General features: G+C 35.6%; 1 protein-coding gene across 1 annotated transcript; it reads left to right on the plus strand.

The window, feature by feature from the left end:
- The first annotated feature begins 1,906 nt into the window (after positions 1-1,906).
- STIPL1 (GC-rich sequence DNA-binding factor-like protein with Tuftelin interacting domain-containing protein) lies at positions 1,907-5,043 on the plus strand. The gene has a single exon (XM_089801013.1). The coding sequence runs from the start codon at positions 2,280-2,282 to the stop codon at positions 4,839-4,841; it is 2,562 nt and encodes an 853-aa protein (XP_089657139.1). The 5' UTR covers positions 1,907-2,279; the 3' UTR covers positions 4,842-5,043.
- Positions 5,044-23,204: the final 18,161 nt, after the last annotated feature.

Here is a 23,204-nt window from a genome sequence, read left to right on the forward strand (position 1 = left end):
ATTAAAATAAATGAACAATATTTTAAATGTTTTAAATTTATATCAAGTTGTGATTCAATAGTCTTTGTTTGATCTTCATAATATTTTTTGATTTCCTAATATGGTCACACTCTTTAGTAAATTCTCAAAGATTTGAATTAGATAAAAATACTGTGAAACAACTTGAAATCTTGACATTTCATTTTATATGAACTATGTATAACTTGTAAATGAATAAAACTAAATATATTATTTAATTGAAATAATCAATTCTTTCATTGTAAAGGGGATCTCATGCAAATGTGTTTTTAAATATTATAATAATATAATTTCTTACATATTGCAAATTTTTAAATATTATAATAATTTAATTTCTTACATATTGCATTTTTTTGCACCACTTTTATATAGAAAGAGAGAAATAATCATTAATGACTTGCTGTGACTAAGTGCTCCATACAAAATTTTGTAAAGACATAAGAGAGATTGATGATTTTCTAATTTTCTATTAAATTATGAAGAACAAAGGTTGTTTCAAATTTGATGAGAAATACATTCTATATAGAATACAATAGTGCTCTTAATAAACTAACTCCCTTTCATATCATTTTTAGTCCATTACTTTGTCACATACAATGACATGTCCCTTGAAGAACTAAAGTTGTATTTGGTTACCTTATTTCAAAGGCCTGGAAAGCCTATTTTATGACCCAAAAATTATTCAGATTTTGTTATTTAGTGCAAACATGTGATAAATCAGTGGGTCTTCTTCGCTGAGCATTACCTGTTTGGAAATATAAAAATGTCCACTTTAAATCAAAATCACAAGAGAATGCCATCACTAAGATCAATTAGTTCGTTATCATTTTTCACCCCGGCTTACCCACAGTTATTATGTTCACACATCAATTTATCATTAGGTTTTCATTACATAGTAGAGCGAGACTGATGAATGATAAAGGTTTCAAAGTGTTTTTAGATCAGAAATATCTATTAGGTACTCAATATGCAGAGCCTCAATACACTTGGCAATCTTCTATGCAAAGTATGAGTGGAAACGGTGGAGAAAATTACAACTTAAGAATAAATATTTTGAAATCGGCTCGCACAATATTTCTGACCCTGACAGTGAAATTCACAACATCCGACACTGCCGAAGTGTCATAACATTCTGGCGACAAGTCTCACAATAATAAGCCTGTCTGTTTAAAAATAAGGCCAATCTTCATAACCTTTTAAAGATAGATCTAATACTCCATTTATCTTTTCTTTGAATTCCAACTTCTCAAAATTCTTATTGATACCCATACTTTTTGTTAAATCCCTTTAAACTAGAGGTGATAGAGCTTATTTAGGTCAATTTTATCTTTTCAATTTTATCCAATCTTCTATAAGTCTAGAGCACAAAAAATAAGAAATCTTAACTATAGAAGTACTCCTATAATAACTATTCAACTTTAAATTCATTTTAATGCATTAAATTAATTATTCTTTTAATTTACATAACATTAATTTATTATATTTAAAAATAGATATATTAATTATTTTTTTAAAACAAAGACAACAAATTTTCTATCTTGATTACATTTGAAAAATAACAAATATGACATAGTACATATTTAACATTTAATTAATAAATAAAAATATTCTCTAAAAATAAATATAAAATCCATTACAAATTATACGTACGATAAATTAACCACCTCATGATTCACCACTATAATAAATTATCAACCTCTTCAATTTATTTATCTGACGTTTTATTTAGATTACTTGATTATAAAAAGATTCGTCAAGCAAACATAGTTATTTTAAGTGTTCCTAAAAATAAAATATAAGATGACTTCAACTAGTAAATTCATAATTATTCTTTAAAAAATGAAAATAGAAATAAAAAATCTCCGACGTCCGTTTGAAGTGCGCCATTCTCATTCGTGAGCACATACCTATCTGTAAATAAGGACTAACTCTAGTTATGTATATCAGAAAAGATCGTTCATTACTGGGGAAAATTAATAAGAAAAATCTATTTTTTTTACCTAATTACTGCAAATTTGAAGTTCTGGAGCTTTTTAACGATTTCGCTGAAAATCAGACCGGGTTGTCTTTGTGGGCACTCCAAATGCTCCATTTAAACACACATAGTTACAGGTACGGATTTTTCTATTGATCTTCATCTGGTTTTTTGTTTCGGTTTTATTTGAAGTGGGACTTTCGTCCTGTAATCAACTGGGAAATATCTTTACAACAAAACCCCTCAACGAGTGTAAGTGTTGTGAGTTGGGGTACAAGAACTGAGTATGGACGAATATCAGCATATGGAAAGATTTGGCGTTGAAAATGATTATGTGGACGGGCAATGGATTGGAGGGGAATTTTATTACAAAAAGCGGAAAGAAAAACGCTCTCAGACTAAGGATGATGTGCTCTACGGTGTATTTGATGAGAGCGATTCAGACGAGGAAGGATCATCCAAACGGAGGAGAAGGGATCTTATTAAAAAGGGGGATTTGACCAAGCCTGTCAATTTTGTATCAACTGGCACCGTTATGCCTTCTGAGGAAATCGATAAGAAGGTTGAAGAAAAAGATGAGGGGGTGCTTGGCACCAGTGCAGGGTTAGGGTTCAAGCCTGATGACCTGGGTGATACTCAAGAGCAGGATAATTTTCTTCCGACTGCTTTTGGTAGGATAATCAAGGAAGGAGCAGAGAGGAGAGAAAGAGAAAGAGAAAGGTATAGAGATAGAGATAGATCGAAGGGCTCAGCAGGTAAAGGAAAGGAGAGTGCTGGTGTGGGGAGTGGCATGATTGGCACTTTTGAGAAGCATACCAAGGGTATTGGAATGAAATTGTTGGAGAAGATGGGTTACAAGGGTGGAGGTCTAGGAAAAAATGAACAGGGGATTGCACTTCCTGTTGAGGCAAAGCTTAGGCCAAAGAACATGGGTATGGGTTTCAATGATTTCAATGAAATATCCACTGGTTTACCTTCATTGCCCGTGATGGAAGAAAAGGGGGAAGATAAGGTGATTGAGGTTAAGCCCCGGACAAAAGAGAAGCTGTGGTCCAAGCAAAACAAAAGCAGGAATAAAGAATACAAAACAGCTGAAGAACTGTTAGCTCAGAAGCAAGAACATGGTGTTGAAACAATACAGAAAGTGCTCGATATGAGAGGTCCTCAAGTGAGGGTGTTGACCAATCTTGAAAACTTGAATGCTGAAATGAAAGCTATCGAGGATCAAACACCAATGCCAGAGTTACAACACAATGTGAAGTTGATTTTAGATATGGTAGAGGCAGATATTCAGAAGTTTGATCAGAATTTAAGGCATGAGAGGGAGTCTGTGGCCATATACCAGAAGGAGAAGGAGCGGCTTCAGAAAGAGACTGCACGGCAGAAACAACAGCTGAACAACATAGAGTATATTATGGGAGCACTGGATAGAATTGAGGAAAGTGTTGTGGTAGGTACTATGACATTGGAATCACTTGCAAGTGTCTTTGAGAATTTACAGTACAGATATCGGGAGGACTACAAGTTGTGCAATTTGTCATGTATTGCATCTGCATTTGCTTTACCATTGCTTATAAGAGTGTTTCAAGGTTGGGAACCACTTCAACATCCTTTGCATGGTTTAGAGGTAATGTCATTGTGGCAGAGGCTTCTGCAAGGGAATGAGCCTCGTGATTATGGCATTTACACGGAAGCAGAACTTGCTTCTTCAACTCCTTACACTCAACTTTTCACCGAAGTTATTCTTCCAGCAGTGAGAATAGCTGCTACAAATTCCTGGGAGCCAAGGGACCCTGAACCTATGCTACGTTTTTTGGAGACATGGGAGAAGTTACTACCAGCTTCAGTACTTCATAATATTCTGGATCATATAGTGATGCCAAAATTAACAGCAGCAGTGGATACTTGGGATCCTCGAAGCGAGACTGTGCCAATACATGCATGGTTACATCCTTGGCTTCCATTGTTGGGCCAGCGTATGGAGCCTTTATATCCAACCATTCGTTATAAGTTGGGGAATGTGCTTCATGCCTGGCATGCAAGTGATGCATCTGCATATGCAATTTTATCACCTTGGAAAACTGTATTTGATCTTGCTAGCTGGGAACAACTGATTGTTCGTTTCATTGTACCTAATCTGATGACAGTTCTGCAGGAATTTGTAATCAACCCAGCGAATCAGCAATTAGACCAATTTAACTGGGTTATGGCTTGGGCATCTGCTATTCCCATTTATCATATGGTTGCAATGTTGGAGGCAGCATTTTTTCCAAAGTGGCAACAGGTTTTGTATCATTGGCTTTGTTCAAATCCTGATTTTAATGAAGTAACACAGTGGTTCTTAGGGTGGAAAGGACTATTTCGCCCCGAGCTTCTTGCTAATGAGAGGATAAGGAGTCAGCTAAATGTAGCCCTTGAAATGATGAATCAAGCTGTAGAGGGTATGACTGTGGAACAACCTGGGGCTAGAGAGAATGTAAGCTATCTTAGGGTGACAGAGCAGCGCCAATTTGAGGCACTTCAGCAGCAACAAGCAGCAGCAGCATATGCTCAACAGCAAGCCTCAGCTTCCATGGGCAGTGGGATTCACATGAATAATTCCATGGGTGCACCTCAGTTGAGTTTGAAGGAAGTGATTGAAACATATGCACAAGAACATGACATCCAATTTTTCCCTAAAGTGGGACGCACACATGATGGTCTTCAGGTTTATGGCTTTGGAACTGTCAGTATCTATCTAGATTCTGTAAAACAACAAGTGCTTGCACAATCTGGAGATAGATGGGTGATTGCATCATTGGAGCAGCTAGTTGAGATGCACCGTAATCGAACTGGAGGAAATCATTGACAAACCAAACATATAATGAAAAGAGAAAATGTACCTTGTCTGAATGAAGCTCAAAAAATATCATATGCAGCATTTCTGTGGAGCTTAAAATGGATGTCATAGGAATGGTATGTTGCAGAGCTTCTTCCAAATGATGTAAAGCTGTACCAAAAACATGTATTCTCACCAATCAAAATAGTGTATTACTGACCATTTTTGTTCATCTGCACTTTCTCTATTTTCTATGTTACATGGAAAATCATTTAAAAGCATTCTTAATGGATTCAAACGTCTTGTTGGGAGGTACATTAGAAAATCTATATATTTTTTCATTTCCTAAGAACCACATGCCTTTCTGTAATGTCCCTTGCTAGAATAATTATAAGTTTGTGACAATTACCTTGTAAAATTCCACTTTAAGGGACTTCCTTTTTAGATTATTAAATAATGATAAATGATGACTTCAAAACACCTAAACATGATAAGTTGATTAGTAATATTATACAAGGAGAAACATATATTATTAGTCAAACATATGCCAACTCAATCTATATAATAGCTCAATAGTAGGACCACCTTTGTTATGCTTGATATGGTAATCTGCACATAAGAAATATATGTTGTGTTGACAGAATAGGTTGACGGGATTGACTAAAGCAGATGGAGTATCTCAGAGTTATATAGACCCTGGAAATTTGTTTTTCTATTGTCTTCTATTTCTCTGTTTAGGTATATCTATGGTCTGTACAGATCGCTTGTTTGTGACAAGTTTCTACGCTTCCCCTGTCAATCGCTGATATTATTATTTTTTATTCCTTCCTCGATACAGGCCTATAATATATACAATGGATGTGCTGACAATAGCACAGTATAGTATTAAAATGTAGTATTATTCCAGAATAAAGCCCACTCTGAATTAGTGATTTAATATCTCCCCCCTTAACTATTAATTCGCTGACTGGAGACTTTTTTGGATACTGTATGCTCCAGATTGCTGACTGTATCTTCTTTTTCCTTCCTTTGAAATAATATCTGGATGATGTAAAGCTGTACCAAAAACATTTTTTCTCACCAATCAAAATAGTGTATTACTGACCATTTTTGTTCATCTGCACTTTCTCTATTTTCTACGTTACATGGAAAATCTTTTTAAAGGCATTCTTAATGGATTCAAATGCCTTATTGGGAGGCACATTAGAAAATCTTTATTTTTTTTCCATTTCCCGAGAATGACATGCCTTTCTGTAATATCCCTTGCCAGAATAATTATAAGTTTGTGACAGTTACCTTGTAAAATTACACTTTAAGGGACTTACTTTTTAGATTATTAAATAACGATAAATGATGACTTCAAAACACTTGATAAGTTGATTAATAATATTAGACAGGGAGAAACATATATTAGTAGTCAAATATATGTCAACTCAATCTATATAATAGCTCAATAGTAGGACCACCTTGGTTATGCTTGATATGGTAATCTGCACATAAGAAATATATGTTGTGTTGACAGAATAGGTTGACGGGATTGACTAAAGCAGATGGAGTATCTCAGAGTTATATAGACCCTGGAAATTTGTTTTTCTATTGTCTTCTATTGCTCTTTTTAGGTATATCTATGGTCTGTACGGATCGCTTGTTTGTCACTTGCTGATATATTTTTAATCCTTCCTCGATACAGGCCTTCAATATATACAATGGATGTGTTGACAATAGCACAGCATAGTATTTAAATGTAGTATTATTCCAGAATAATGCCCACTCTGAATTAGTGATTTAATATCTCCCCGCTTAACTATTAATTCGCTGACTGGAGACTTTTTAGGAGACTGTATGCTCCAGATTGCTGACTGTATCTTCTTTTTCCTTCCTTGGAAACAATATCTGGATGATGTAAAGCTGTACCAAAAACATATATTCTCACCAATCAAAATAGTGTATTACTGACGATTTTTGTTCATCTGCACTTTCTCTATTTTCTACGTTACATGGAAAATCTTTTTAAAAGCATTCTTAATGGATTCGAATGCCTTGTTGGGAGGTACATTAGAAAGCTATATTTTTTTCATTTCCTGAGAGTGACATGCCTTTCTGTAATGTCCCTTGCTAGAATAATTATAAGTTTGTGACAATTACCTTGTAAAATTACACTTTAAGGGACTTCCTTTTTAGATTATTAATTAACGATAAATGATGACTTCAAAAACACTTAAACTTGATAAGTTGATTAATAATATTATACAAGGAGAAACATATATTAGTAGTCAAATATATGCCAACTCAATCTATATAATAGCTCAATAGTAGGACCACCTTGGTTATGCTTGATATGGTAATCTGCGCATAAGAAATATATGTTGTGTTGACAGAATAGGTTGACGGGATTGACTAAAGCAGATGGAGTATCTCAGAGCTATATAGACCCGGGAAATTTGTTTTTCTATCGTCTTCTATTGCTCTATTTAGGTATATCTATGGTCTGTGTGGATCGCTTGTTTGTGACAAGTTTCTATGCTTCCCCTACCAATTGCTGATATTATATATTTTTAATCCTTCCTTGATACAGGCCTTCAATATATACAATGGATGTGCTGACAATAACACAGCATAGTATTTAAATGTAGTTTTATTCCAGAATAATGCCCACTCTGAATTAGTGCTTTAATATCTCCCCCCTTAACTATTAATTCGCTGATTGGAGACTGTCATGTCCCTTTTCAAATAATTAATAATAATAATTTTTGTCAAGGCAGGCAGGCCCAAGAAGGTGAAGTTTCGGAAAAAGGGGGTTAATCTTGGAAACCGTTGGACTAATAAATGAAAATTATTATTAAAAAAATGTTTCATTAACCTCTCTTGGACGTGAGTTAGGGTTATGCTCTCTTTTAAGGGGTTTGGAGACATTTTGGGCTCATTCCAGAATTTGATTGTTGCGCATTGCTTTGTTGTTCTTCAGAGGCTGCCAAACCTGTGAAGAAGGAGACCCAAGAACGGGAGTTTGCAGGTTTCCAAGAAGGCTAAGGACGGGAGTTTGAAGTCATTCCATGTGCATGCTCATGCAGAGTTTGTTTTTGTGCTGAACAGTGCAGATTTGTGGATTTTTGGGTGTATTTTTTGTAAGAGTTTGTTGTTTCTGGTTGAGTATTTCATATTAGTTTAGGTTGCTACTGTATATCAGACTTTAAAATGTTAAAATAGAGCTGAAAATATGTATTTGGATATGATTATACTTCTGTGATAGATTATTAAGTTTTTTGTGGTGATTCCGGACTATTTTGTGCTATTTTCGAGAGCCCGATGAGCATTGTTTTTGTCCTCCGTTTGGGAGCTATTGTGTGTATGTTATACAGATCTAGAAATGTCATTTTATAAGCTGTTATGTTGCTCAAATTTCTGTAAAAATGTCTACTTTCAGATTTATTAATAATAGGTGAATCTGTGAAACTTTTGGCACTATTTTTGGCATACCCGATTTGGGGTTTATTGAGAAATTGGTGGATTTTTGAAATATTGGTTGTTTGATTTTAAAGATCTGATTTGAGGCTTGAAATATCATATAAAATCAGAGAAAGAGACATTTTAGTGGTATCAGAGCTATGATCTTGCCAGCCTGAGGGTTTGTAGAAGTTTGCATGTCAGTTTTGACAACTATCCAAATTTTGCATGTCATAATTTATGATTGCATGTTGCTTCTAATCAGCTGCATGTCAAAATTTATGGTTGCATGCTACTTCTAATCATTTGCATGTTAGTCTTGGTGAATTTGGTGGTTGCATGTTGCTTCTAATCAGCTACATGTCAAAATTTATGGTTGCATGCAACTAAGTGAAAGAGAAAAGGGATATTTGCAGCGAGAAAAGAATAAAGAAATTTTGATCAAACTTCCAGTTGAAAGTAAAAGTCAAAAATCCAATGAAGGAAAAAGTATGGCTTATCCAGATGAGATGGCAAAGAAATTCTTCCAAGACATCCAAGGTATTTGTCATAATTACTAGTTGTTGTAGCTACATATTGCAAGTAGTTTAAGTCTCATATTTGTATTGAATATTGCCAAATTAGTTGCACATTCATGTTAAGTTATTGTTTAGACAATCTGGAGTCTTTTTGTAAGCATTCTCTTTGATGCAAATCGAATCAAGAGTCCTTGCAGCAATCTGAAAAATTATATCAGTCATATGACCCCTTGCTTGCAAAGTGTTTGATGAAATGTCAAACAAGTGAAATATAAAGATTCTTGGTGTTTGAAGAAGTTATAACATATTGGGGTTACACTCTACTTTATCTAGAATGGACAGGTATAGTACAGAGTCTCAGAAGACATGATCTTGGACAATTGATATCCAGAGTCAGAATAGTAGAAAGGATGGTTATTTAGACATTCAAGATAAACTTAGGAAAATAAGCCATGACATGTCTGAACAGTTGATTAAGCACCACCGTATGATGAATGACATGCTATCTAACCCAACTAAGGTGGATAAGTTGACTGGATTTCTATTTGGCAGATTTTCTCATAGGACAGATGACACAATTCCCAAGAACTTGCATGAGGAGTTTGAGAAACTAGCTTATAGCCAGGTAGAGGTCTCAGATTCTACTCCGCCACAGGAGGTAGTGAGAAAGGATATTACGCAGATTGATAGTAATGGTCAACTTGATACTCAAATTGAGACAATTGTATATAGGTCATCAAAGGGTGATGTCACAGGTATTCAGGATGGTATAGTTACAACAGGTAGTGACTACAGCGTAGTGGGTTCAGATGATGATTATGAGGATGTTGTTGTGCATGATGGTGAGATACCTGGTAGAGATGAGTAGACATTGAGCATTCATGAATTTGTTGAGAAAGAGTACCAGACACAGTTAGATGCTTCATCACATGAGGTTGAGGCTGGTAGTACTTCACATGATTTGTCTAGCCAGCTAAAAGTGAACAAAGACAGTATTGTGACTTCATTATCTCATCATGACAAGTATGTGGAGTTAGTTGGTATTGGTCATATTACTCAGGTGAGGAGTTTGCTTGAGTTACCAGCTGATTCTAGTTTACGGATATGGACTCGAGATTGTTATATTGGCATTTGGGATTCAGTTGACTGGAGATCTTTAACACTTTTTGGTAGCAGTGTTTGTTTGGGTGCTATCATGGATTTGATTAGCAGATTGCACGGTGTTGTCTTTTCTTGTTCCAGCAGCTTGTCCAATGTTGGTATTAGTTTTTATACACCGGTGATGGGCTTTGTTCATATATCTAGTCGACCATACTTGCTGGAATGTGTTGATGATCTTTCATATTTGGCAGTGTGTACAGATGAATCCCAGGATCATATTGGCATTGATGACATCCAGGAGGATGCAGTGGGCAATTTTGAAGACTTAGTTTCTTTGGCAGTTTCTTTTGGTACAGAGGAGTTGGACAGCAGTGCTACAATTTTTGATACTTCATATGTTGATAGCAGCTTTGGAGTTGATTCACAGGATATGGATGGTAATACTCTAGAGACTAGTAACTTTGAGGATACTCCTTTAGACAATGCATCAGAGGAGGTTTGTAGGAGACAATCTAGCCAGTGCCATCATGTGTCTAATCAGTTGAGAGTTAGTGAGCGAGACATTGCTATCGCTTGCCAGCATTTCGATGCTGCTCGTCAATTGTTAGTAGTTTATGGATGGGGTTCTCCTACTAGTGATGAGCAGGGAGGTAGTTATCTTTCCTTGACAGAATTCCACTCTTTATGGGAGGCTATCCGGATTCTGAGACAGGATTATATGCAGTTGGTAGCCGATAGAGATTATCTTATGGAGTGGGGGAGTAAAACATACGATGCATTATTGGCCAAGGAAGATGAGGTGAGTGAGCTTACTCAGCAGCTCAAGGTGACTTCTGAGATTCTTGAGAGTACATAGTTGGCTTTCAAGGAGTCACAGTTTCATTTGGCTAAGGTGACCATGGAGTTAGAGCAACTACAGTCTTTACCAGATTTTGTACAGTCACAAGCTGTGGTGTCTGGTGATTTGAGGATGTCCATGGTCGAGATTGTCAAAGACAGTGGAGATGGGGATGCATCCATCCTTGATACTAACATTGGCATATCAGATTCGTTCCCACTAAAGTTAGGTTCAATTGAGTTGGGTGCTGCAGCAGATTGTTGTGGTATGCTTGACATGGTGGTGGCCTCTAGTACTAATGGCACAGAGACTAGAGATGTTGTATCAAAGATCACGTGTGATATTGGTGAGCCGGCAGTTGGCATGGTTCTTGCTAGTAATATTACTTCCTTGGCAATGTCTTCGGAGGTAGTAGTCAATTCCAACTTGGTTAGTGATCAATTGCAGTTAGTTTCATCTGGATTGCAGTCTGAGCCACCAACTGAGATTGGTGCATTCTATCGGCACTACACTGTGAGGTATGCTCATCAATTTACCTTTGATGACCATGTTGATGAGATGATGATAAAGAGATGTACTTTGGTTCATAGTGCTTATCATCAGTTATGGGATGGTTTAACGCCTTGGGATGAGAGTTGTGATGGGCATGACATGGCGATAGGTTTTGCAGTTGACAGCTTGATAATACATGACTTAGAGCAGGAGTTTGGGAGTGCTGCTTCAGTAGTTGTTGTTATTGATTCTACTCCTTTGGCTATGACATCTCCTAATTTAGCTGGTGGTCAGTCACAGTGGGTTGTATCACTTGTTCATGGCAAATTTGGTTTGGGTTCCATTTCTTGCTATTTATCTTGTAATGTCTTTTCACCATCAGCAGTGCATGGGAGTTATGGTTATGAGACAGTGGCCGGTGATTTGCAGAGTTGTGTTGACTGCAGGAGTTGTACAGTGTGTAGATTCTCCATATTTGGTACAGTTTCATTTGGGAGCATTCACCATTATTGCAGAGTTGGATTGTACATTCCGCATAGGCCAGTGGGATGTGTTGATGGTATCTACTGTGTTGACAGTTTGATTTGTCCACTTTACTTGGGTTCTGATGTTCTAAGAGTTTGTGTCTCGTGGGTTTCTGACTGTGGTAGTGGTGATTTTGGAGTTTGGTTGAGCTATAATTGTTAGTTTGGTTATGGATTCCTCTTAGTTATATTGCAGAGGATATTGCAGGAGCCTGTGTTAATTGATAGTAGTATAGTTCATGACTACATTTGGGATCCAGGTGGATTGATTGGTTTATTGTTTAGCCATTGCTTGAGGACAAGCAATATTTGGAAGGGGAGGATTTGTCATGTCTCTTTTCAAATAATTAAAAATAATAATTTTTGTCAAGGCAGGCAGGCCCAAGAAGGTGAAGTTTCGGAAAAAGGGGGTTAATCTTTGGAAACCGTTGGACTAATAAATGAAAATTATTATTAAAATATGTTTCATTAACCTCTCTTGGACGTGAGTTAGGGTTATGCCCTTTTAACTGGTTTGGAGACATTTTGGGCTCATTCTAGAACTTGATTGTTGCGCATTGCTTTGTTGTTCTTCAGAGGTTGCCAAACCTGTGAAGAAGGAGACCCAAGAACAAAAGTTTGCAGGTTTCCAGGAAGGCTAAGGACAGGAGTTTGAAGCCATTCCATGTGCATGCTCATGCAGAGTTTGCCTTTGTGCTGAACAGTGCAGATTTGTGGGTTTTCGGGTGTATTTTTTGTAAGAGTTTGTTGTTTCCGGTTGAGTATTTCATATTAGTTTGGGTTGCTGCTGTATATCAGACTTTAAAATGTTAAAATAGAGCTGAAAATATGTATTTGGATATGATTATACTTCTGTGATAGATTATTAAGTTTTTTGTGGTGATTCTGGGCTATTTTGTGCTATTTTCGGGAGCCCGATGAGCATTGTTTTTGTCCTCCATTTGGGAGCTATTGTGTGCATGTTATACAGATTTGGAAATGTCATTTTATAAGCTGTTATGTTGCTCAAATTTCTGTAAAAATGTCCACTTTCAGATTTATTAATAATAGGTGAATATGTGAAGCTTTTGGCACTATTTCTGGCATACCCGATTTGGGGTTTATTGAGAAATTGGTGGATCTTTGAAATATTGGTTGTTTGATTTTAAAGCTTTGATTTGAGGCTTGAAATATCATATAAAATCAGAGAAAGGGACATTTCAGAGACTTTTTAGGAGACTGTATGCTCCAGATTGCTGACTGTATCTTCTTTTTCCTTCCTTGGAAACAATGTCTGGATCTCGTCCTCTCTCAATGTAATTTGTTTGTAGCTTCCACCCTCATTTATATTTATTGACTGCGGATGGATTGACTTGGTCACTATTTTCTTATATTTTCCTGTTTGATTGCCCCCTTGTATGCTCCTTGTCATTGCGCTTTATATCTTCCCCCATGATAAAGAGATGTTCCTCTTCATTTGAAACATCACGCCTCTTCTATCGTACTGCTTTATAATTTGACACTTTGTTTTATTAAAAACTTGCTTGTATCTTAATTAAATCATAATGAAGTTGTTGTCTATAACAGTCCCAACTGTAACTTTTATTAATCAATAGTGTTATCTGAAAATGAGCCAATTTTAATTATCATTTCTTATTCACTTACAACTCTAATGCTTCCGGTGTTGATATGATATGTTTACTATTCAATCCATGCATCAAGAAATATCAAATTCTGATGCAGATGATTGGAGTTTGTGCGACCATCAATTGTAGATCATGCTGTGTTGAGAGTAAGCCCATTTCATAATACTTCCACCGTTAAGGATTCTTTTAGGTTATACATTTGTTTTGTTTATGGATCGCGTAATAAATTTTTATTCTTTTCTTATATTCGCCAAACATTAGAATGTGGGAATTGGCAATGAAACCTTACAATGTGTTGTCCAGGTTTATATAATTTCTATTTGCCAATGTTGGGAGAACATCCGATCATTTATTATCTGTTCTGCACACACACACACGCATATTGTATATGCTATAATATGTTATATATTAATATAATATATTATAATGTCTTAATTAGTATAAATGTTTATTATAAGATTTATAGTTTATAGTTATATTAAGTTATCATTTTATTAGTAGCATTTAATTATTATTATATTTATTTATTGATCAATATATTTCTAATATTGATTATTAATTCCTATTTCTAGGAATAGGATATTACAGAACCCTTGTTAGCCAATAGGTTATATTGCATGGGGTTAAACATGTCTCACCCCTGAAACAATTTCCTGGAAACCACTGTCCATAATACACGCTCAGTAAACTATCAGGCTACTCAAACATTACTTATGTCAAGTCTGATAACAATTCCTTCTGTCAAGTCTAATAACCATCATACTTTGCAGCTACACATGTCTAATCATTTTGAATGCTCTAATATTACAGATTTGATTCGATCTCCCAATCTGATAGGATTTCAGAGCCCTAAAATGCCATTTACTGTCTATAGATTTAAGGATTGATTTGGGCTTGTTTCTTTCTAAAAGGATCTGCAATGATATGTATTTGTAAAATTTCTTGCGAACTCCGCCCATTTTTCCTGGTCTGCATTATTTTTGTGCAGGATCTTGAGGTAAATCACTTACCACGGGTTGAGTGAGTTTTATTGTTTTATTATTTGGATTCTGGAATATGTATGCAGCTGGATCAATATTTCTGTTGTGTATTAGTTTATTCTTAAATGATTCTCTTTTATCTGCTCACATTGGGGAAAATGACATTCAGGCAGCTGAAACATTCCCTGTTCCATGCCGTTGACTTCAAGTTTTAGGGTTTGATTTTTTGGGGTAAGTTTTTAGCAGAGACATATTGCTAAATTAGTCCTATCAATTTACTTGTCACTACCAATTCCATTTGGCATATGATTCTGCTTGCATTATGTATGCTTTCCCTCTTAGTTGCCAATTCGGGATACAAATCCAATTCGGGCATGTGAATCGGATTTGTGAATTTTTTTCCAATTATGATTTGAGTGTGTATAATATAAAAATATTTTATATATGCATTAAATATACAAAAAAAAAGAGAAATATACATAATTCTAAAACTAAATCATTTCATAGTATGAATCTATGAATCAAAGTCATTACGATTATAAAGAAAAAAAAAAATCAAATTAAAAAAAAAGAACTGGACCAATCCGGGCACGTATCTGGATCCGGCCTCCAGGGTACGATTCCGGTAACTAGGCTTTCCTTCTGTCCTAGTTGCTCGCTATTATGGAGGAAACATATTGGCCTTTACAGATAAAGTTACTGTTCTTGTTATGTCAAGATCTTTACGAAATCAGGCTGACTGCCAATGTATTGTAAATCTGTTAAAGAGAAGGATCTTATGCTAAATGAGGTTGGCAGAGCACCAGTACTCTGGAACTGTGCATGGGGGAGGGGCAATGGAGGAAGCGTGACTTATGTTCCTAGCATTCTGTAGTACTTATAGAAACAACAAAAGCAAAAGTGCTTTTGCTAGAACAAATTACCTCTTGGATATTCCTCTACCGGTGTTTCCAGTAAGCCAAAACCAAATTTTATCCCAGTTATTTCCAGAGACTAACAAATTCCCATGCCTCTTATTGTAGTGATTATCTGGTTGGTAAAGATCTTTGATAGAGATTGCATCAGGCAAACTTGTGAAGGACCTTGATTTTCCTGTGAAGAGCTTTGAAAGTCTACTTCTACACGCCATATAAAGAAATCTGAAAAACTCTCCTTTGTCAAAATTTGGCGGATTTTTTTTTTTCATTGGAACAAGTCCATATATATGTTTTAATATCACACAAAAAATTCTGATTTAATATTACAACAGTGCTCTTAATTCCTCATCACAATCACCATTGCATGTTTATAGCCTTTAAAATTTAAGTCTTGCACTCTGCTTCGACTTAACCTACCAGTGTATTAGGGTTTTGGCTTTACAGGTCAAGCATTTAGTCATGTACCCAACTAAAAAGAAGTTGGATCCTATTTGCTAACAATGACAAGTTGCAGATAGGACTACATCCATCTTCCTCTTCTACACACGCAGCTCTAATATTCTCTTGACTGCAAATAAATATAAAACTCTTTGCATCAGTAAAGTACAGATTACCAAAGGAAAGTTATCCTTCTTTTCATAATGTGTATCAAAAGACAACCATTTCATTATTGATTTCAATTTTCAAACATAGATCTTAGATACTTGACAACCAAAAGACCAATAACCCACAAACTTTGATTTTGGCAAACAAAAGCAGAATTATCACAGAAACAAGATTTTGCACACTTTCAAGATGACGACACCCAATCCTGAGAGAAGATTGTGTTAAAATTTAGCCCAGGAATACAGATAAACAGAAATAAAGAACACCGAGACACCGAAAGACACAATAAACACTCCAAGTTGAGGGGAAAAGCCTAGCCACACCAAAAGAAAAATCTCTTTTATTGAATAATAGAGGTCTGACTACAATGCTTCTAATAATGGACTACAACGCTCGTTACACAAAGCAGTCATTTATATCTTGAATTGAGAGGCTATTCATGTCATAACTGAAAGTCCATTAAATTTATCAAATGTGAGTCTCTTCATATTTCCAAATGCATGTTGCATGTCTTTTCTTATTCCCAAACACGTTTATATGAAAGAGCACCATGCAAGTAATTAGGATATCGCTTGCAGCTACAAACATCAACAGATTGCACCAAGCTTGATTCTTCAATCTCACTTGCTTATATCTTCAAAAATAATACTTCTGTGAGATTTTTATTAACATTTTAGTAAAATCTTGACGGTAACAGCATAGTATGATGATTAATTTTGTAGTTTTTGCAGTTTTTGCCACCAAAGCTAGTCTCCAAAAATTAAATCCTTACAGAGTGTTGTTGTAGGAGTGTTCATTTTGGAGATAGTTGATTTTACCCTTAAATAATATTTGTGTAAAATCTTCTATATACGATGGTTAATTTGTGACATGGTTCTTGTCACCAATGGACAAACCTCTATTGTGGACTGTTGGACTTTTAATGTGGAGAGGACAACCCGTACTAGAGTTCTGTTGCTGAATGCACATGTGGGAGATGAGGTGCATTTACCCTAAAAAAAGATCTGGGTAAAATCTTTTGCATATAAAAGCTAAAATGATTTATTGAGTTTTTGACTGTTGCTGCAACATATTTAAAATCATTGTATGCTGCTCTGAGCAGTTTGTAACCTTTTGCCAGTCTACTTGACCGTCTTTTTTCTAATTTTTAATTGCATTATTTCAATACAAAAATGATTTAATAAATAAATTGAGTTGAAGGACAACATGCATCTCTTTTTACTTTTTAGTCTCAGATGTGTAAAGTTCTATCATAGATCACCCAAATCAGTGCACATCTGTACCCCAAGAATAATAGTTTACTAGCATATATGAATAGATCTAAATGCATAAAATATTAAGGTGGGAAGAATTGGTGAAATTGAATATATAGCCATGTTTGTGCAATATTGTATATGCAATCTTAAAAAATGCCAGCGCGTACTCCAGGATGCAAATATAAGGTCCCTAGCTCTAAGTCAATGGCAATGTAACAGAAAGGGAAAGAGACCTGCTGCTTGAAATGAACAATTATGACCTGAAGGAGGTACTGAAACTTAACATCAGAGCATCAAGATGCTTAAATACAGGCCCTAGATTTGAGTACTAGCTAGTCCAAGGAAAATAACAATCGACAAAACCAGCTACATACCAAATACATAGTTTCAGGGAATTTGAATGATTAAGCTCTTGTAGTATGTTAATCAAATCTCCGCGTTCCAAAACTATTAATACATTTATAAACACCCACTTCATCCCCCACAATGAAAAAGTGATAGAAAAAAATAGGATTAAACAACTTAATCGCTGGTTCTGCAAAGAATGAAATTTGAAATATTAGAACAAAAAAAGAAATAAAAAGGTTTTACAGACAATAGAAGAATTAAAAACTTTATTTACAGGCAATGAATCCTCCAAGTAAGCCAAAAGTATCAATTGGACCCCCAAAGTAGCTTTGAATATCCATATCCAGTAAGCCTTTCTCATCACAGCAGGTGTTCAATGTAGAACGGTTCCCACTGCTGTTATTCTCTGCTATTGAATAAAGAGGAAGACACACATTTGTTCTCCACATTGTCTTCTTTCAATGAAAGATCACAATTATTCTTAGGTGTTGCAGTGGGGTCTATAAAAAATACAAATACATGACCAATCCCTCCTATCATGGTGGCCTTCTGCTTTACAACCATGGACATATCCAACTACAACAGAAACAATGAAGGATACACCTGCAACATAATTCCCCTATGGATAAGAAGCTAAGTCACTGAAAAAGTGTGGAGAGATAGAAGGCTTAACAAAAATTGCTTTTGTCAAGCTTCTGGGGCCGTTGGTGTGAAATAAATATATCACAAACGGTCACTGATTTCAATTTTGTATACATGTTTGATTAGTTTGATTGCAGTAGAACTTTGTGGATGTGTTGGTTACCCTTATTTAGAGTTTTGATTGCACTATGTTTTAGTGTTACAATTTTTGGGGAATTTTCTAACAAACGTTTGCAGCTTTTAGAATTTTAAGCATAATATGGGAAAGACAAATACAATATAGAAAATTCTTCTGGGGATGATTGGGGTCTGACAAGTTAATCAGGGAAGGTTGTGCCACTGTGTTGATAATACCAAACTAAACTATGCATAAAACATGTGATCAGCTTCAGGAACTTTTTGTACTGCTGCTATCTCCCTTGGATTTAATGTGCCTATGTTAAAAATCTTACTAGTCATCTTTTAATAACTAGTTGTTTGCCTTTTTTTTCTATGGATCAATTACAACTGGCTGCTAGATATTGTTCCCATGCCTTACAATTGTGTAAGAAAGAATTTTATCTTCCAAATGGATATTTTCTTCCTCTATAGCTGATAGATCCTTATGATTGAAAAATGATATTGTAGCATTATGCTTTGGATTTATAAGCATTCATTAGAATTTCTTTTGCATGGTTTTTTAGAAATTAAATTATATCTCTCTTTTAAGTCATTGGCCTTTGTTTCATGCTAAGTCACAAGGTTCGAATTTGAATTCGAGTTTGTCGACGATAAAATTCGAATGAAATTCAACAAGGGTAGAAATTTGGCTAAAAAATTCGACATTAAATTTTAGTTATATGTACTATATATTTTGAAATATTACTAATATATCCAGAAAATTGTCAAAATAGTTAAAACATTGCTAAATAATTTAACTAAATAACTCAATATCAGTTCAAAATAAAATAACATTATATTAAATATAATAAAATTGGGATGAAGTTTGGAAAGAGTGAAAATTTGTTGAAATCTGAATCTGATGGATGAAATTGGACAAATCTCATGACTTAGGTTTCATGAGTAGTGGCTCCCAAAAATCCATCTCTTATGAGAATGAATGGAATACTTAGCAGCACTCGTTGCTTCTAGATGATGTTCACAGAGGTGAAGCACTGAGATTTCCCACTTGAACCTTCTATAGGTGCAAGCGCTAGTTAACTTTTATTAGATTTCTTTCTGAGGTGTATTAGAAAATCTACATCACATTTTTTCCATTTCCTAATCACAGGCCTTTGAACTCTAGTTATTATCTTTTCTTTTTTCTTACTTGTGGTTGTCTCGACTCTCTTCCCATTCTTTTCCTGGGGCACATAACTAAGTTATAACTTGGAAAAGAATCTCGTCCAAAATGGGATTTGAATGTAGTTCATAAGGTTTTACCTTAAAAATGATGGTATAAACGCCCTTTTTTGTTCTATACAACGTATGCTATTTAAAGGTAGGTTAGCGTTGTGAGAGTATTTCTTGTGAATTCTCCAGCTCAACTGGAGCAAATACACTACTTTTTTGCTTGAATGAACTTATTGAGTGTTAAATCCCTAAATTCAAGAAGACATACAACACTTACTACTAAACATTAGATGTTGCTACCCAAAATAACTTTTCTGTTCATTATGGATGGAACGAGTGGTACTCTATATGCTAAGAATGTACTTATTACCTAACTCCATCCACATATAAATTTCATCAACTCGCTAGCAGAAAAGTTTGCTTTTTACTATGATGTAGTTAGACAGTCATGAGTGTAGCTAATTGATTAGATGATTAGCTAATAATAAAGAACCAGTGGATGTAGTTGTTACTCCGTTTTCAATTAGTGACATGTGATATTTGTTGCAGACTCTAGTGCATTTCTAATTTCATATTTTGAAATCTCTGTTCGGAGAGAAAATATTACAATCTCATTTCTATATAATATGAAATTTGGCATTGAGGCAGAAAATCAGTTTTTCATGAATTTTAGTTATTGACAGTGACATTACTCTACGAATAAACTCAGGTAGGAATACTGCACATTTGTTCCAAAGTGTTTGGAACGAGTCAACATCATCCCTGCATTACTGTTTTTTACACTCTGCTATTGTATTTGGAATTTAACATCTCCATGATGGGCATGCCTGTCTGATAGGGAAAGTATATCCTCTTTGTCAACCTGCTTTTTCATTTGTTTATGCTTTCACAGTTTTAAGTGAGGTTGAACAATCTATATTTGTTAAACCCTCTGCTCTTTGAAAAGTTTATGTGCACTTTTAATGTTGATGTTATTGTTGGTGGATGGGGTACGGGCAATGCTTCTTACTAATTGAATGTCTGTCACCAGCCTTTGGGTAGAGAGATGATTTAATAAATCATGCTAGGCTTTTAGAGGCATGATTGTTCTCACATAAAGAAGGTATAAAAATAGAGTTTCTGTGAAATTTTGATAGAAATAAGTTTCCTCTAGAAAAGTGAGAGACTGCGTCACACATAACAGAACATATTTGTGCGAGATGAAATAAGTAATTTTAATGTTACTGTTTTACTGTTGGGTACATCAGATAGATCCAATACATTGATCAGGGGGATAGGAAGATAAATTATCTATGAGAAGTGAATAATATGCAGATCCTTTGGTTCATGTGGTGACCAAAATCATCATTTAGGACAGATGGAAAGATTTGTCAAGAGCAAGACCAAAAAGGGTTGTTCTAACCGCAAAATCTGCCAAAGGCTAATCTAGCCTTGTAAGAGGAGATGCAAGTTATTACAAAGTAATTGGTAAAATACTTGCTTGTTATTAACAGTGATCAATAGATCAATATATACAAATGAATAAATGATGTTTCCTTAGGAAACAATTGTAAAGAATAGAAACATTCTATTCTAGGTAACAGTTAACTAACAATTAACTAAATATTTGAAACATTCTAATATTTACAATAGATTACAAATAGACAACCATTAAATAAATAATAGATGATAATAGAAGCGATCTATTATTGTAATACCTTCCTTAATGATTAACCTATCCATGACACAAAGTTGTTCTATGACTTTGACAAACTATCAAGACCAAGAGACTTGGTGAGAATGTCTGCAATCTGATCCGTTGTAGGAACATACTACAAGTCTATTGTCCTGTCTTCAACCAACTGTTGTATGTAGTGACAATGAACATCCACATGCTTGGTTTGTTCATGGAAGACTAGATTCTGCGTTAACTTGATAATGCCTTTGTTATCAACAAACAAAGTGGTCGGTCCTACTGGTGACATCTACATATCCCCAAGCATTGGACGAAGTCAAACAACTTCACAACCTGCCTTAACTATCTCTCTGTACTCAACGTTTGTAGAGGAGAGAGAAACGATCTGATGCTTCTTATTGGTCCATGTGATGACATTGGATCCCAAACTAAACACATATCGAAAAGTTTACTTTTTATCGTCAACAGAGCCTACCCAATCCGAATTTGTGGACCCACTGAGTTTAGGATTTTAGAACTCCGAGAGTAAAGAAGTCCTTATTTTGTAGTGCCTCTCACATAGTGAAGCACACATATTACTGTCATCCAATGATTAGCCTTAGGAGCCGTCATAAAAGGTGAGATGTAGTTGACTGCAAAGCTGATATCATGTCTAGTGGCAGAGACGTAAATGAGGCTGCCTACTAGTTGCCTGTATGTAGAATGATCAATTGGAGGAGAATTAGACTTGGCTGATAACTTCATACCTTTCTCCATGGATGTGGGTGCAGGCTTGCAATCTTGCATACAAAATTTGTCTAATAGAGCCTTGTCATATTTGGATTGAGAAATGAATATACTAGAAGACTGTTGGCAAACCTCAACATCTAGGCAATAATGCATGAGCCCGAGATTAGTCATATCAAAGCATTGGCATAAACTTTGTTTGATTCCTTGAATCAATGATGCTGAATTCCCAGTGATGATCAAATCATCCACATAAATGACTAGAAGGATGATGTCATTGTCAATAGTCGTGATATACAAATTTGAGTCTGAAGAACTCCTCTGGAAGTCTTGATCACTGGGGTACTTATCAATCATCATATACGCCCTAGGGGCTTGCTTCAAGACATAGAGAGCATTCACTAACCCAAGAACTTGATTTTTTACCAACAATCTTGAAACCAGGAGGTTGGGTCATTTAGACCTCTTCTTGTAGGTCACCATTTAAGAAAGCACTCTTGACGTCTATTTGATGGACCTTCTAGCCAAACAAACTACCATGGCTAGGACTAATCTAATAGTGCTCATCTTTGTTGTAGGAGCAAATGTCTCATAATCAATGCCTTGACGTTGAGAAAAACCCGTTGCAACTAACGAGCTTTGTACTTATCCAAAGTACCATCAGTTTTGTATTTTATCTTGTAAACCCATTTGCAGCTAATGGGTTTCTTCTTCGGTGGAAGATTAGAAAGGACCTAGGTGTGATTCTTCATCAGGCTTTGGTGTTCAGATTGCATGGCCCGTTCTCACTCTAGAATCCTTTTAGCCTCTGAATATGTTTGAGGTTCAAACACACTATGAATGTTGGCCATAAGAGCAAAATTAATTGACTCTGTAGGTTTGCTCTTTTTTTGAGTAGTTCTCCCATTGATGAGCTTATCATCTCTAAGATCAGCGAGTGTCTTAGCCCACCACTTAGGCCGGAGAGGAGAAGGGCCAACATTAGCATCAGGAGATGGTCTATGATTATGTTCCTCGTTAGAAGAATTTGGATCAAACTCAGGTGAAGCATCTACAAATTGGGGTGATCTTGCAAGAGAAGCTGGATGTGTTTGTATAGGAATCACTGGTATAACTGGAGTTGCGGGAGCTGTTGGAGCCCTCCCATTAGGTGGACCTAATGGAAGCCGAACTCCGAAATCATGAGCCTTCATAGGCTGATTTACTAGATCAAGAACACAAGAAACAAGTATGGATGGTCCTCGCTGATTGGACAGGAGACGAGATGTCTCAGTGTTGATCAAGTAGTAGGCTTTGTGAAGACTACTGTGTACAACAAACATGAGTTTTTGACTTTTGACATCCATCTTGGTGCCTGACTCATTAGGGA

Source organism: Cupressus sempervirens, chromosome 9 (assembly GCF_028749045.1).
Source record: "Cupressus sempervirens isolate cs-2001-9-10 chromosome 9, ASM2874904v1, whole genome shotgun sequence".
Lineage (NCBI taxonomy): Eukaryota > Viridiplantae > Streptophyta > Pinopsida > Cupressales > Cupressaceae > Cupressus > Cupressus sempervirens.

Excerpts from the sequence above, each read along its gene's own strand:
- STIPL1 (XM_089801013.1), top strand. The coding sequence starts at position 2,280 with ATGGACGAATATCAGCATATGGAAAGATTTGGCGTTGAAAATGATTAT.